Source organism: Girardinichthys multiradiatus, chromosome 1 (genome assembly GCF_021462225.1).
Source record: "Girardinichthys multiradiatus isolate DD_20200921_A chromosome 1, DD_fGirMul_XY1, whole genome shotgun sequence".
Taxonomy (NCBI): Eukaryota; Metazoa; Chordata; class Actinopteri; order Cyprinodontiformes; family Goodeidae; genus Girardinichthys; species Girardinichthys multiradiatus.
In genome coordinates, this window is record NC_061794.1 from 32,305,235 (window position 1) to 32,320,985 (window position 15,751).

At 37.3% G+C, this 15,751-nt stretch overlaps 2 protein-coding genes and 1 long non-coding RNA gene across 3 annotated transcripts; 1 reads left to right on the plus strand and 2 right to left on the minus strand.

Annotated features, from left to right (window-relative positions):
• Window positions 1-996: 996 nt before the first annotated feature.
• Window positions 997-4,737, minus strand: kctd6b (potassium channel tetramerization domain containing 6b). Its single transcript, XM_047390498.1, has 3 exons — window positions 4,594-4,737; window positions 2,774-2,876; window positions 997-2,669 (listed from the first exon to the last, which is right to left on the minus strand). The coding sequence occupies exons 2-3, from the start codon at window positions 2,798-2,800 to the stop codon at window positions 1,983-1,985; spliced, it is 714 nt and encodes a 237-aa protein (XP_047246454.1). The 5' UTR covers window positions 2,801-2,876; window positions 4,594-4,737; the 3' UTR covers window positions 997-1,982.
• Window positions 4,707-5,382, plus strand: LOC124883449. Its single transcript, XR_007042216.1, has 3 exons — window positions 4,707-4,843; window positions 5,139-5,207; window positions 5,324-5,382. It is a non-coding gene; the product is annotated as an uncharacterized LOC124883449 (long non-coding RNA).
• Window positions 5,383-6,638: 1,256 nt separating this feature from the next.
• Window positions 6,639-12,917, minus strand: abhd6b (abhydrolase domain containing 6, acylglycerol lipase b). The gene is made up of 10 exons (XM_047375663.1): window positions 12,371-12,917; window positions 11,576-11,678; window positions 11,346-11,493; window positions 10,283-10,439; window positions 9,659-9,772; window positions 9,428-9,560; window positions 8,355-8,512; window positions 8,211-8,265; window positions 8,034-8,134; window positions 6,639-7,366 (listed from the first exon to the last, which is right to left on the minus strand). The coding sequence occupies exons 2-10, from the start codon at window positions 11,580-11,582 to the stop codon at window positions 7,187-7,189; spliced, it is 1,053 nt and encodes a 350-aa protein (XP_047231619.1). The 5' UTR covers window positions 11,583-11,678; window positions 12,371-12,917; the 3' UTR covers window positions 6,639-7,186.
• Window positions 12,918-15,751: the final 2,834 nt, after the last annotated feature.

Sequence of the window (15,751 nt, forward strand, 5' to 3'; positions counted from 1 at the left end):
CCTCACACAGACCTATCAAGGATATGGGCTACAACTAATGCATTCCTTTTGCAAAGTCACTTCAGAACCAGAGATGTCAGAAGGCTCTTGTTTGGGCTAAGCCAGAGAAAGTACTGGACTGATGCAAACTGGTTTAAAGTCCTCTTAAGATGAGAGTAAATTTTGAATTTCAATTGGAAATCAAGGGCCCAGCATCTGGGGAAAGAGCAGAGTGGCACAGAACCCGAGTGGCTTTAGATCGAGCGTGAAGTTTCCACAGTCAGTGATGATTTGCGGAGTCATGTCATCTGCTGGTGTTGGTCCACTGAGGTTTATCGAGTCCAAAGTGAGGACAGGTTTCTGCCAGGAGGAATTAGAGCACTTCATGCTTCCTTCATGCTGACAAACTTTATGAAAATATTGATTTCATTTTCCAGAAGGACTTGCCAGCCAAAATAACCAATACCTGGTTTACAGACCATTGCGTCATTGTGCTGGACTGGCCAGAAAACGTGCCAGGAACTAAACTTCAAAGAGAATCTATGGAGTATTTTAAAGAATGAGACACTAGAGCCAACAATGCAGACAAGCTGAAGGCCACTACTAAAGCAACCGGGGCTTCTTAAACACAACAGCTGAGCCACAGGCTGACTGCCTCCATGCCACACCACACGATGCACTAATTCATGCGAAAAGAGCTCCAGCAAAAGCATACGCTGGACAGTACATGAACATACTTTTCAGTACACTGACACCTAAGTAATAGAATTGTTTTAATCCTCTCCTGTCATAAATCTATAGAAGTATTAGGTCTTTTCAGTTAAGGCAAGTCCCTTATTCCAAAACGTCCTCTTTCCTTTGTTGTTTTTTAATCACAAACTTGAAAAACAATTTGCATTTAGACAAATTTGACACCTATTTTTTGTGGTAAAATACTTAATCAACATGGAATGAAACCAAAGCTTTAGTAATCCACATACATACAAAGCAAAAACAAAATCTTACACATCACAGCCACAAATTTAGTTAAATTTTACTTAGAATTCATACTAAAACATGCATTATTTTCATCCAATCAAGAAAGAAAATAGTGTTTTTCTCCACAGGTTTGAATTGTGTGGTTTAATTTAAAAACTGCTTGTACCCGTCATTAGTTGCAGCTCAAAATATCAGCAATACAGGGAAAATTCAAACCACAGAGCTAGATGATAGAAATGAAATACACAAACTGGTTTGATTTTGGCCGGAATGACTAAACACATCACTGTTGCTATGACATTATGACGCAGCAGATACATAAATTATACATACACAAGACACATGCATCAGCTATGAAGGGGCCTAATAGTACCATACATGGGGTCTACAAGGGATCTAAGAGACTAAATCTAATTTTACTCACCATACATCTACGGTACAAAAGAGATTTATAAGTTACAGTAATTAAACAGCACACTGCATTCACAGTGGAGGGACAAATGTTTACTTTTTTCTTACAAGGACAACCTTTTCCAATGTTTTTTTTTTAGACATGTTCCTACAAATTGAGGTTAAACTGAATTAGTGTTAAATATTAAGATTTCTACATAAGCAGGCAATGAGTCTCATATAACTGCATTCTATTGATTCCCTTTATTACTTGTTAATCAATTCTGGTCAGAATTACCAAGTTTTTGCATCATTGCGATTAACTGAATAATGGAAAAAGTTTACTTTGTTTTGTAGATTGCAAAACCAAAAATACCTCTACCGTAAGAAAATTCATGTGTGGGATTAGATGAAGAAATATTTTCTTGAAATAGTTTAGCAAATAGAAAAAAACTACATTTTTAATAGCTTGTTTTTAAGCTATAGCATTGTACCATATAAAAGTCAAAACATGGTAAAAATAAAAAAAGCAGTACATCATTAAAACTGAGGACAGTTGTTTGTGTTTTGATTTGCGTAATACAAAGACAACTCTAACAGTAATGTCACGGAAACAACAACTGCTGTGCTGTTAGTTAGTCTTCAACTTTGTGAGCGGGTCTACAGAAAGTCCAGTGATGCTCCACGGTGTTCTCGTTTGCACGCTCACTCATGTGGTGCACACGCGTGTTCCGAATAGTGAAGCCTTGTTTCATTATGTAGTCCATGAGGTGAACTCTTAAAGACACCTCTTGATGATAATCACATGGTCCGAAGGTGAACGACACCTGGCAGTCTCTGGTGTCCATCATGTGTTTGTTCCACTTGGTAAAGTTGTTGGAAATGCCTTCTAGCAGGGCGTGAACCTTCGTTGTTATGGTTAGCTGTGTAATGATAACGGCAACTGGGTTTGAGTATTTCGACAGCTTCCGAGTGCTAGAGAGCTCCACAACCTGCTCAAAGATATCTGGGGGGTACAGCGGCTTGGGGTCGTTAAGGCACTGAATCAAAGGTTCAATCTGGTAGAAGTCTGCCTCCTTCCTCAGCAGGTCTGTCTCTGTGAAATCCAAAGGGAGGGTGAGCTCAGACGTCCGCAGGAAGTTCAGAATGTACCGGAAAAGTGTTCCATCGCGGTCGATGAAATAATTCCCCCGGGAATCACGAGTTGTGGGGAAGTCCCCCCGGAACATGGCACCAAGCATGGAGTCTGGATAACGCTGGAGGGTGGACAGACTAGTGGTGTACAGGTGGCCTCCCACGTTCAGGGTAACAGGTGTTGTCATCTATGAGTAAAAGCATATATTATAAGTGCAATTGGGAAGATTTTAACACCTAAAAGGGTGAATTTATTCAACACGGCCCACATTATACTATACCCATCGCTTACCCTATGTCCCCAGTCTCCATTATCCATTTGTAGAGTAAAACCCCACAAGGTCCAAACCAAAACAGAGAAGGAAGTGATTACTGTCGCCTCACTTTGACTTTACCTGCAAGAAAAAGCAGCATATTAATGAGGTGTAACACAAATGGATTAGCAGGTCAAGCTAGAGATGGCCTTTAAAGCCCAATCAAACTGTATGTTTGTCACTTTGTAAGTATATTGAATTACATTATCGTTTTTGTAGCTTAAAGCTGGTTCACTTCTTGTGCTCAAGAAGGAATCCTGAATAGTCGATCACTAGATAGAATCGGTTGGGCTTCTTTAGATTAATAACATTTTACCAGTTGGCACTATAAACTGAATTTGACTGCATTGTATGGAATTGATGTAAGTAATTAGATTTGAATCTGCCTACATGATTGCACCATATTTATTTGATTACACATTGCTGTATGCAGAAAATTGGCACTGTATAAATAAACTGAACTTTGAATCATATTACACCCAAAAGGTAAAAATATACACACATAAGAAAAAGGAGTGTTGGAGTATCTACTAATATTAAACACCAAAAGTAGGGCTGAAACAATTAAACAAAGTAATCAATTATTGATGTAATCATCAACTAATTTAGTAATCATATAATCGTTAACTGGAGTATACAGACTCTAAAACATGCCATTTGCTCAAAGAACTACCCACTCAGGGCAGTTATGAGGCCAAAATTGTACAAAAAAATATACATTTTGCATTTAGGATGAAAAACTTTATTTCCCAGTAAATATGCTTTATCCACAATTCCTCAAGTGGCATAGCTTTAACTTCACCTGGTTCAAATTCTGTAATAAATCTCTGTAAAAAACCTTTTCCTATACAATTGTTAATTCAATTAATCGAAAAAATAACTGACAGCTTAAACGATCAAAATAATCACTAGTTGCAGCCCTTAACAAGTGTTCATAAACACATAATGAAATTTAGACGGCACAGTGATTTGTAATCATTGGTCAGGCATCTCACATGGATTGCCCTCTCAGATGTCTTGGGACTGAATGCAAATATTTCTCTGCAGCACTGATGTGATCAAAACAAGGTCAGGAGAGCGGACATGAAGGTGTGATACAGCAGTGCCTTCATCATCGAGTTGTGTTATGAATCTCATTATATCAACAGGGCACATCTTCAAATTTAATAGCCAGTTATTTCATTTTAATTGCCTTCTATGTATGAAACTAGTGAAGAGAACTGAGCAAAATCACTAACTGCCACATTTAACAGGGCAACTGGATATAATGCAAACTTTGCCTTTAGATAGTACCAACTCAAAAATAATCTTTAGAATATTCTCCGTATTACTGTGCATCCAAGTCAGCAGAAACCATAAATCATAGTCTTACTTTGATGAAACTGCAGCTAAGGTGCATAAATTATTTAGCACAGTAACAGTAGTACATTGGATCTAACGCATAAAGCTACATATTGTCACCACAGTATTTTTACTGCATTTGCTGCAACGAAAATGAAAGAAGCTGGCAAAACAATAATCATCAGCATATCGCTAAGTGCGTTTTGAATTTTAAATTAAACAACTATCTAAATTAACCTTTTATGAGCTTTTGTTTAGGTCACACAAAAAACGGGAAAACAAAACTGAACATACTTAACCCAACCCTTGCTAGCCGAGCAAACTGCTAGTTTTTAGCTAACAAGCTAACGCAGCTAGCATCCCATTAAACTAGCCGCTGTTACAACTGTGGTTAATAACGGGATCTGAACCGGACTAACTGCAGGTAAAAACAGACGGTAAAGAAGAAAATCCTTACCAGCTTAACTTTATGGCCTGCTTGTATTTTTTTTTTTTTATCCAGTTAAAGCACACTGGGATCAGTTTACAACCGTGCAGACAGAGGGTCATTTGTGATGCTGCACCGGGGCAGCTGTGCTCGACTCCAGGATGCAGCAAAACTGCGCAGAGAGGAGGAGGTCCCTCAGAAACTACAGCCACATCTGCATAAAAACACAGCACTATACGGGTTACAGGCGAGGGGGCACAACGAGCCAGCCCACTCATAGGTTTGGGTAACACTTGTGTTTTTATACAACAGAAAAAAAACAACAAGATTACTTTTTGATAGGTGCAGAGGCGGAATTTGGACTTCGGAGGTTCTTCAACAACCACTGCCTTTAAATCCAACATGGCTGCTGTGCTTATATACTTTAATAGTTGTACTAATTTACGTGTTGTCTGTAGTTGTGATGGTTTATGTCTCAATAAATCATCTACACACCGGACTTGTATAATCTCTGCTAGTAAACTTCCCGTAAGGCACAAAATTCTTATAAATATACCATGTTTATTGACTTGTAGAGCCAAGTAGCCACAGTGCAAAAACATACAGAAAATCCCTGGGTTTCACATTTGGCCTGGAACATACAGGTACATTAAAATAATTAGTATCGTGAAAAGCTCAGTTGTTTTGTTACTCATTTCATAAAGTAAAACATAGATTAATTAAACTCGTACTCGTTGTCTTCCGCTTCATCCTGGACCAGGTCGCGGGGGCAGCAGACTCAGCAGAGACGCCCAGACGTCCCTCTCCCCAGACACCTCCTCCAGCTCCTCCGGGGGGAGCCCAAGGCGTTCCCAGGCCAGCCGAGAGACATAGTCCCTCCAGCATGTCCTGGGCCATCCCCTGGGCCTCCTCCCGGTAGGACGTGCCTGGAACACCTCCCGAGGAAGGCGTCCAGGAGGCATCCGGTATAGATGCCCGAGCCACCTCAACTGGCTCCTCTCGATGTGGAGGAGCAGCGGCTCTACTCCAAGCCCCTCCCGGATGAACGAGCTCCTCACCCTATCTCTAAGGGAGCGCCCGGCCACCCTACGGAGGAATAAATTAAACACGCAGTGAAAATATTCCAAGCCTTTAGTTCTTATAATTTGATGATTATGCCTTAATGGAAACCCAAAATTCAGTGTCTTAAAAAATGTTTTATATTGTGAAAAAGTTAAACGTAGGAAATTTATGGTGTCACTCCTTAATCAGCATATTAACTCAAAACACCTGCTAAGGTTTCCCGAGCTTCTAAATGGTCTCTCAGTCAGGGTCCGTAGGCTACACATTCACACTAAAGAAGCTAGCTAGTTGTTCGCAGAGTGCTGTATCCAAGCATCTTCATGGAAAATTAAGTGGAAGAAAAAATGTGGTAGGAAAAGGTGCACCAGCAACATGAATAACATTGAGCGAATTGTAAAGCAAAATCAATTTAAGAATTTAGGGGAGCTTCACAAGTAGTGGAATGAGGCTGAAGACAGTGCATCAAGAGCCTCTTTGCACAGACAGATCCTCTACATGGGCTACAAGCATCTTATCTGGGCTAAGGAGATAAAATAAACTGGGGTATCACTCAATGGTCCAAAGTCCTCTATTCAGTTGAAAGTAAAGTTTGTATTTCATTTGAAAAAAAGGTCCCAGAGTCTGGAGGAAGAGTGAAGAGGCACAGAATTTATGTTGCTTGAAGTCCAGTGGGAAGTTTCCAATGCCTCTACCAAGAAATTTTAGGGCACTTTATGCTTACTGCTGCTGACAAGCTTCTTCATTTTCCAGCAGGAAAAGGTACTGGTTCAATGAGGCTTCCTTAACACCTCAGCGGAGGCACAGGCTGATCACCTCCATGCTACACCGCACTGATGCAGTAACTCGTGCAAAAGGAGCCCCAACCAAGTATTGAGAGCATAGAATTGAACATACTTTTCAAAAGCTTCACATTTCTGTTTAAAATATAATTTTTAAATTAATCTTATCTAATATTCTAATTTTCTGAGACACTGAATGTGGGGTTTTCATTATCTGTAAAACAAAATCAAAATTACAAGAAATAAAGGCTTGAAATATTTCACTCTATGTGGAATAAATCTATTTAATATATGAGTTTCACTTTCTGAAATGAGTGACAAAAATATTGAACTTTTTCATGATATTCTAATTTTGTACCTGTAGGTAATAATGTCAGAAATATATGGCAAAAAGATTGCATATTTTATTATGAAACATATATCTGAACAAACAAAACGGAACTGAATTGAAATCTAGGTTAAATGGATGTACAATTATCCAAATATGTCAAAATTAGTACCAGAAATAATATGAAAAACAATGTCAAATTTGTTTGATATTGTATTACAAATGAGAGACAAATACATTTTTCCCATTTCTGAGCAGGAGATGTGTTTTTTGAAAGTGACATTAAAAACACCCTTAAACATAAGGACACACCAGCAAAATCTTAACTATTGTCATTCTCTTTAAATTGTTAATAAAATGCTATTCCTAAACATCTCTACATTGTAGTGTTTGCTCCAGGTGTGTGAGTCTTTTTAAGACTGCAACACAACAATGCATTAGAAGACTTAAATATTCAAGAAGACTTCTTTGTGCCGCTCTTGGCATTTTGCTGCAGAATAATAAATTCCAGGATAAGTTTGGCTGTCCGGCAAGGCTTTTCCATCACCACAGAGTGACCACAGTTGTCCAGCAAGTCCACTCTGCATCCAGGCACCAACTCTGCAATGACTGTAGCTCCAGAGACATCCACCACCTGGACAAGTATGCAAGAATTGCATGCACTACCGGTCAAAAGTTTCTCATTTAATGGTTTTCTTTATGTTTATGACTATTTACGTTGTATGTAGATTATAACTGAAGGCATCAAAACTGTGAATGAACACATGGAATTATGTAGCAAACAAAAAATTGTAAAAGAACTTTAATTCTGTTTTATATTTTCCTTAAAGTAGCCACGCTTTGCTGTGATGACTGAAATATTACCTTCTGGCCGTCTCTCATTGAACATTTGGGAAGTTCTTTCAAGACTGTTTGAAAAACTATTTGCTGACCACCTCATGAAGCTCACGGAGAGAATACCAAGAGATCAAAGCAGTAATCAAAGCAAAGGGTGGCTAATTTGAAGAATCTAAAACATAAAAATGTTCAGAGTTATTTCACACTTTTGTTTACTATATAATTCCATGTGTGTTCATTCATAGTTTTGATGCCTTTGGTGAGAATCTACACTGTAAATAGTCATGAAAAGAAAGAGACCCATTAAGTGAGAAAGAGTATCTAAAACCTTTGACCCATAGTGTATATTTACCTGCTGAAACGTTTTTCACAGTGAAACAAGAGGGGAAACTTAGAATAGGTTTGGTAGCAGATGGAACCTATATATCTAAAGAGACTTTGCCAAATAATCGAACATAAGTTACCTGATCTTGTTTGCCCCAAATCACTTGTAAAGGTGACGTTATGAGATGCAAATGCTCCTGTAAGGCATATCTTGATTTCTCACCGATGATCTTCATAAATACTATTAAAAGATAAACACTGTTTTATTTGTTCAATATATTCATCATGCTCAAATGTTTTCAAAACAGTGAACTAACCTTCCTCGTAGAACGTGTTGTGAGGTTCTCGGACATCGACCAGTCCTTGAAGAATCTAAACATTGAAAAAAAATGCTGTACACATCCGTTACCCATTATTTGCTTTTTAGAGATTTAAATTCACTTTTAACGAGTGGACCTGACCTGCTGAGGAATCTTAAAGCGAACGTGAGAACAGAGTCTGAACATGTCCTCCATCTCGTCAGGTGTAGTTGGAATCAAAGGGATGTTCAACGTGAAGTTGCTCTGTTCCAGGTCTTGAAGGTGGTTGTCAAATTTGGTCTCACATGGGTGTTTTATTCCTAAAGGATGAAACCATTGTCTTACTGATTAGAAAATTAATTTGTCACATTTGGTAATGTTCCAACCACAAGTTTTTTGTGTATTTTACTGGGATTGTATGTGGTAAAGCAACATAGTAGTGCATAATTTTTAAGTGGATGGAAAATGACACATGATGTCTCTTTTTTTTTTATTTACACATGGCATAATGTTGCCACCACCACCAATTTTAGTCTCATCTGAACAGAACACCTTCTTCCCCATGTTTGCCGTATCTCCTGTCTCCATGGCTTGTGGCAAAAAGCACAAAAGACATCTTATGACTTTCTTTCAACAATTCAACAATTTTGCTGCTCTACTATAAAGACCAGATTTTTGGAGTGAGAAAAATACTTATCCAGTCTACAGATTCTCCCACCTGAGCTGTAGATCGCTGCAGCTTCTCCAGAGTAACCACGAGTGGGCAACTATTCTTTGGTACGTTTGCAGTTGTGCCATACCCGTCCTTCATACTTCCTTCTACATAATTTCTTTTCAGATGATGGATTAAACAGAACATTGTGAGATGATCAAAGGTTTGGATATTGTTTTATAACCCAACTGTGCTGTAGACTTCTGCACAACTTTATCCCTGTTCTATCTGCTGTGTTCCCTGGTCTTCATGAATTCTTTGTTAACTAATGTTCTCTTTTCACAAAACACCTGCATTTGTACTGAGAATATAAATTAAGCTCAGTAGTATATCTAAGTTACTTGTGAAGGCTGTTGGTTGCATTCATAAAAGCTTTTTGAATACAAGGTATCATTTTTCTTCATATAACATATAAACAACATATAAATCCCAATAAAATAGACTGAGGTTTGTGGTTGTAATAAGTGTCAAGAGTTATTAATGCTTTTGCAGCACACTGTATGAAGACGCACAGCTTACTGACCATCGGGGCAGATGAGAGTCATGCTGCAGATTTCTGAGGGATAGCAGGCCGCATAAACCCCAGCAACGTTTCCCCCCATGGAGGTTCCCACCAGATGGAACACTTTTCTGTTTAAATGAATGCTTCCCACAAACTAAGAAGTATGAGAGACAGACAGATTTCAAATGAAGACTTGGTTAACTAAGAAATACTCCTATACATCCTATTCACAAAGGTCTTTCCTCTGAGTACCTGATGGATCCTTCTGACCTGCCCCTGAATGGAGTAATCCTCGGTGGTGGTGCGTGTCGTCCCCTCGTGGCCAGGCATGTCCACGCACACAATGTGCAGGTGTTTTGGTAAATACTGCAAAAACAAAAAAGAAAAATATACATCAATGTGCACAATGTACATAAGCAAGGGATATCATCTTATTAAAAAACCTGACAAGCTAATGAACATTTTCTTTCATGTTGCATTTATAAAAGCAAAAATCTAAATATGCATTTAGTTTAACCTCTTGTTTGTTTATGTAACAGACTAGGAAGGAGGCTTGGATGAGAGCACTGCTCACTAAGTTTTACTTTATTTTTGTTTGAATATAGTTCATTCTTTAGAACAAAACAAACATTTTTTTGTTTGTTTTTATAAATAAGTAGAACTAAAAAACATGATCTAAGAGTTACATAATTTAAGTAATTTCTACAAAGGTGAAATTGTCTATCATCATGGCTTATCTTCCTATAATCCAGTGAGGCTTTTCATTTGATGTTTGTGCTCCCCTGTGTTTGATTATTTGAGAGGATTTTTCCCAAATAAGATGAACATTTTCAGCTCTTTAAGTGAAAATAGATTATAATTTACAGTTTGTCTAACCTTGACAACAGTCAGCCACATGTCTTTGTGAGCAGAGAAGCCATGGAGCATCAGGATGGAGGGCCTCATCCCAGGCTTTCCTCTGTAGGAATAACAGAAGCGATAACCTCCACAGTCTGCATAGCGAACCTGCAGGCCCAAAGTCCTTCTCCAGTACCTAAACTCAGGCACATGTATTAGATCAGGATATTGCTTGAATGAACACATTGCTGATTTTGGAGCTCTTTGAGTAATCCTATCTCACTGTTTGCAATTTTATTTATTCATCATAACAAGTTTTAAAGAAAGGTCTGCATAAAATCTAATAATATAAGCAATATTAAAAATGACATGGCTGAAATGCGAATCAAAACGATGAATAATCAAAGTCTCATTTCCAATCCTGGAATTTCAAAGCTTATCAGTTCCAGGAATGTGTTAAAGTGTGAAACTCCTGTCACATAAAGATCCTTAGGCTGCCACTTATGTGTCAGTCTTTTAAAGTCTTTTAAGTTTTTACATAGAAGGGGTGAGTTAATATAAGTTTATACTTCTGTCCACTCCATCGAACATGTGAATGTTTTATATTAGTAAATATTGCTGTTACTATCTGCTCCTACATTCAATAAAATTTTTAAATGAATTAATAACTGAAGCACCTGCTTTACAGATTTAACACCTTAATATGTCAAGAACAGACACTTTGCTCCTTGTTACATGCTGCATCTTGACTGTCATGTATAAAGGACTTTCTGCTATATAATATATATATGCATATGGATATATAATGTGCATGTTAGGGTTCCTTAATAAAATAAAGCTTGGTAAGTTCTCAAGTGTAAATGTTCTAGAAATGTGTGAAAAAGGATTAAGGTATGATGTAAGCATGACGTAGCTTCAACAATAACCTGAAATAGAGTACGGTAATATGTAAACTATGTGATACAAAATACTGCAGAACAATATCTGTAAATACAATTTAACAAACCTTAACAAGGGAGGGGTGAATGAGTCATTTACAACACAAGCACTCAATAATCTGTGTCACTGATGCTATATCTCCATGCATAGAAAGCTACTTTACCAGTAATACACTTTGATGAGTACAGATGGCCAGAGAAGGAACGAGGCCAGAAAAGCCAGGATGGGAATAGCGAGTGTTGCTCCAGCAACGAAGAACAGGTTCACTACATCCAGCTCAGCTGCCATGGCTGCCCTAAAAATCCAGAAAACTGATGGAAGGGGAACATATTTAATAAACACAGAAGAATGATTATTCTGTAACATGCATTTTCCAAAAGGCAATTGACTCACTTTTCATGAAATTTCTTTCTTCTTTCTTCTGTCACATGAAGGCAATGGACTGTTTCAGTCCTGCTGTCTAGGTGTAAAATGTTTAAATACAGGATGTCGGTGACTGGAGTAAAAAAAAAAAAAAAAGGGGGAGTGTGCAGTTAGCTTTGCAGATTATGTTTGCTCTGGTGAAACTCATTGATTATAACTCATCATTAGGGGAAACAGGGCCACAACATGATTCGGTCAATCTTTTAAAGTGAACGCATGGTCTCTACTTTGCCTCTCATAACAGTGCACGTTTAAGACTTGAAGAAACCTGCATTAAATGTTTTATTTAAGGAGAATTTGCAGGATAATTCAGTACTACAGATAACTGTCAAAATATATTTCTACAGCACATATACAGAGTATAAAAATGGTGAAAAACTATAAAAATGTTACCTAAATAAATACAATAGTCCAAATGAAAGTAAAGTTGGAATGCTGAACTATAATTAAAAGCCACCGAAAACAAATTTTAAACAAGGATTTAACATTATCTAGTCAGTTTACAAAATAATCTAATCCTCAAAAGAAAGCTGGAGTGCATTAGAAGCTATTAACATGATGCTACTTAACAATGCTGTACAACTAAACAAGCAGAATCCCACAAATGATATATTTTAATGCAAAAAAATCAAATGTTTGCATTTCAAAATTAAATGCTTCATATTTTTGACTGACCCTTAAATGTGTATGTAGCTCAGTCTAAGCACATTATTGTCTTTCACAAAATCTTCGTATTATATGAGTTTGGCAATTCATTCTCAAGACCTTAATTTACCACTGGGTGTCATGATAGAGGCAGACTGTGACGTGTCCCCTGTGGCTCTGCAGTAAATGGGTTTGATGGCCTTTTGCACAGCTGTTACAGCATTTCTTCTGCTGTGGTTGATCGGCTGAGAAGAAATTAGGCAAACTTATGATGCATCTGTGGACTTGTATTTCAGATTTTCTTCACAAGCAATTTGAAGAGTTTCTTTGATTGAAAGGAAAGATGAGAAGAGCAGAGCACAGAAGCCTTGAAATCCCGCCCCTTGAACTGGTGATGACTCAGCATACATGAGAGCAGAGGCCGCATGGACGTCATCGCCCGGTAGAAACGACGTGTCATCGCATCCGCCATATTGCGAGTGGCAAATTCCCCTTGAAGACCTAGCTTGGTTGGAAACTGTTTTTTCGCTAATAAAAGACACACTGAAATTTAATTTCAACCAATTTTGATGAGTCATTTACATATAAAATGAAATATGTTCTTTTAGAAATAAAATTGTTTTCATAAAATAAACATTTGCAAGTCAGAAAAAAAAGAAACAGTTACTTCATAATGTAGTTAAACGTGGCTTAAATTACTCCTGAAAATGTTCCACATCACTAAATAATTTAGTCAGTGTTATAACTTGTCTTGCCACAAAAATATTATTTAGAGGTAGACGTAAAAGCCTTCCTTCTTGTTTTTCATATTTTGATTATTTTAATGATAATAATACTGCTAATAAAACTAATAAGATGATGATTATTATTATTAAATGTTATTTTAAATGAGTCAAAACTGTTGGTTCTACTTTAGGAATTACATGTGATAATATATGTTTTTAGCCCATTGTTAGTTTCTGAACATCATTGGGGATGTATATGAATTTTTGTTGATTCAATTTAATATTAGGTAACCATATGACTGAACATAATTATAATAATAATAACAATTAAAATAATAAATAGGACATACATATTATCAAAGCATCGACACTGCCTATTAGAGTAAGAGGTAAGTAAGCAGCAGTCTAATCAATTACAGACTTTTTTCTAGGGTTATTTGTGCAAAAATATCTATTTTTAGAACTTTATAAATAGGTTGTTTTTGCAAAAAATGTTGAAGAAATGAAGGTCTCAGTATGCTACTATATGGTGTGTTTCAACAAAAATTAGGCTCACAATATGTGGTGACAGTGGTGTAAAACCTAGACGCGTAAGCTGCGTTTACTCTTCTATCTCTGATGGTGCATGCCTGAAGGTTAAAGTGAGCATTTAATTAGTTGGAAGTTGTTTTTCTTACCTAATTACTGGCACCTTCAAGTTTTTTTTATGTCTAAATATATTTATCTAAAAAATACAATAAAAATAGTAACACAGTTATGAAGGGAGAGATAGTTGTAATATGAACAGTAAAAAAAATTACAAAATAACATTTTTTATTTTCATATCTTTATGAATCTCAAGACAGATTTTCAAACTTTTTACACTTTCCACGTTTTTGAAAGTAACTCTTAAAGTGAGAGTTATCTAAAATATACTGTGTATTTTCTCATGAACATGCTGCATTAGAACATTGCATGCATTAAATTTTAGAACAGGAGATCCCTTAAACTGTTTTTTGTGGTTATTCTGCGATTTCTAAGATGTTTTTTAATTACGACGGTTAATAAAAGAAATGCAAACCAGCATATGATTGCATAGTTAAAACCCCACTGAATGCAGCATAGAACTGCCATTCTGCTGCATCCCTTCTCCACTACAGATGACCTACATACAAAGTAGAGCAGAAGAAATGGACATGTTCACTGTCCAGAGGAGCTCGCCCTGCATGGGAACAATTCTCATATTTTGGTTCATATAGAATGAATGGTGCTAGCCTAAATCTGTTAGTGAATCACATCCACAGTAGTGTCTGTAATGCCATATAACACATTATGCTGCTTGTTAGGTTGTATCCTGAGAGGGATTTCTGACACAGCAAAGCCAACAGAACAGAAATGACAGGACCAATACAAAATAATTATCCAACATCATGTTCGGAGATATGCTTGCATCCTCTCTCACTGAGGAACAAGCAGGAGATCAAACTGCCTAAAGGGAGGGACAGCTCTGACTGTTTATAAGCTGTTAGCAGAAAGGTCAGCATCGCCAAGGTTGGATTAGTGGCAAGATTGGGAATGTTAGTCATCAGAACGTGACCAGTAACATTTGCTGGAAGATTAACCACACAACTAGAAATAAAAAGTGGGGGGGAGGGATTTTTACATCTGTCCACACAGCTTTCACACCAAGTCAGATGATGAAAATATCCTTCTGCCACACCATAATTCCCTTAAAGAGATAAACCAGTGATTTATCCACTTCCTTGAAAGTTGGGGATTCACATAAAGCCTGAAGACCTAAAGATTCTGAGATCAATTTGCTTTGGGTGAATATTTCTGATGAGGCATAGACAATTAATTTGCACTATGGAAGTGTAATAAGACCATTTTTATTCAAATTGCCACCCATTAAAATTTTGGTGAACATTTACTATTATAAAGTACATTTTATCTAAGAACAGTGCTTTATTCTGGATCTAGAAACGTTGACATCTGATATTAAAACATTGGAAAACGTTTTACAAATTCTGTTTTTTTCCAGTCATTGATAATTTACAGTGCCTTGTAAAAATATTTCCTACTACAATTTCTTCACATTTCGTACATTACAGCCACAGTATTTTAACAGTATTTTTTGTGATCGATCAAAACAAAGGAGTGCACAATTGTGAACTGGAGGGAAACTATCATGTGGTGTTTTATTCTTATTTACAGATAAAAAAGTGTGTGATTGATTTATATTCTGCCCCCTTTTAACTAATAACCCTAAATAAAATCCGGTGCAACTAACTGCCTTCGCAAGTCAACCTATTAGTCAGGCCCACTTACGTCTAATGGAATCTGAGTATAAATACAGTTGTTCTGTGAAGGCCTCGGAGGTTTGTTAAAGAACATAGAACATCAGGAAGACCAAGGAGCACCGCAGACAGGTCAGGAGAATGTTGTGGAGAGTTTTAAAGGAGGGTTAGGTTATAAGACAGTCTCCCAATCTTTGAACATCTCATGAAGCACTGTTCACCATTTGAAATTAGAACAAGTATGGCACAACTGCAGCCTCACAAGACAGGGCTGTCCATCTGATACACCAGGCAAAGAAAGCATCAATGAGAGAAGCAAGCAAGAGGCCCATGGTAACTGAAGGAACTGCAAAGATCCACAGTTCAGGTGGGACAATCCATTTACAGGTCGGCTATTTGCTGTGCAATCTACAAATCTGGCAAGAAGGAAACTGTTGCTGACAGACAGCCATAAGAAGTCTGATTGGGAGTTTACAGCAAACACCTGGAACTAGGTTCTC

Bases quoted from the DNA above. Each gene is read 5' to 3' on its own strand.
- abhd6b (XM_047375663.1), bottom strand. The intron at 10,440-11,345 runs GTAAAGTAGCTT...GCCTGAGTTTAG, and splicing joins CTCATCAAAGTGTATTACTG to GTACTGGAGAAGGACTTTGG. The intron at 8,135-8,210 runs GTTAGTTCACTG...ATCTTTTAATAG, and splicing joins CAACACGTTCTACGAGGAAG to TATTTATGAAGATCATCGGT.
- kctd6b (XM_047390498.1), bottom strand. From the start codon at position 2,800: ATGGATAATGGAGACTGGGGACATAGG. The intron at 2,670-2,773 runs GTAAGCGATGGG...TTTTACTCATAG, and splicing joins ATGGAGACTGGGGACATAGG to ATGACAACACCTGTTACCCT.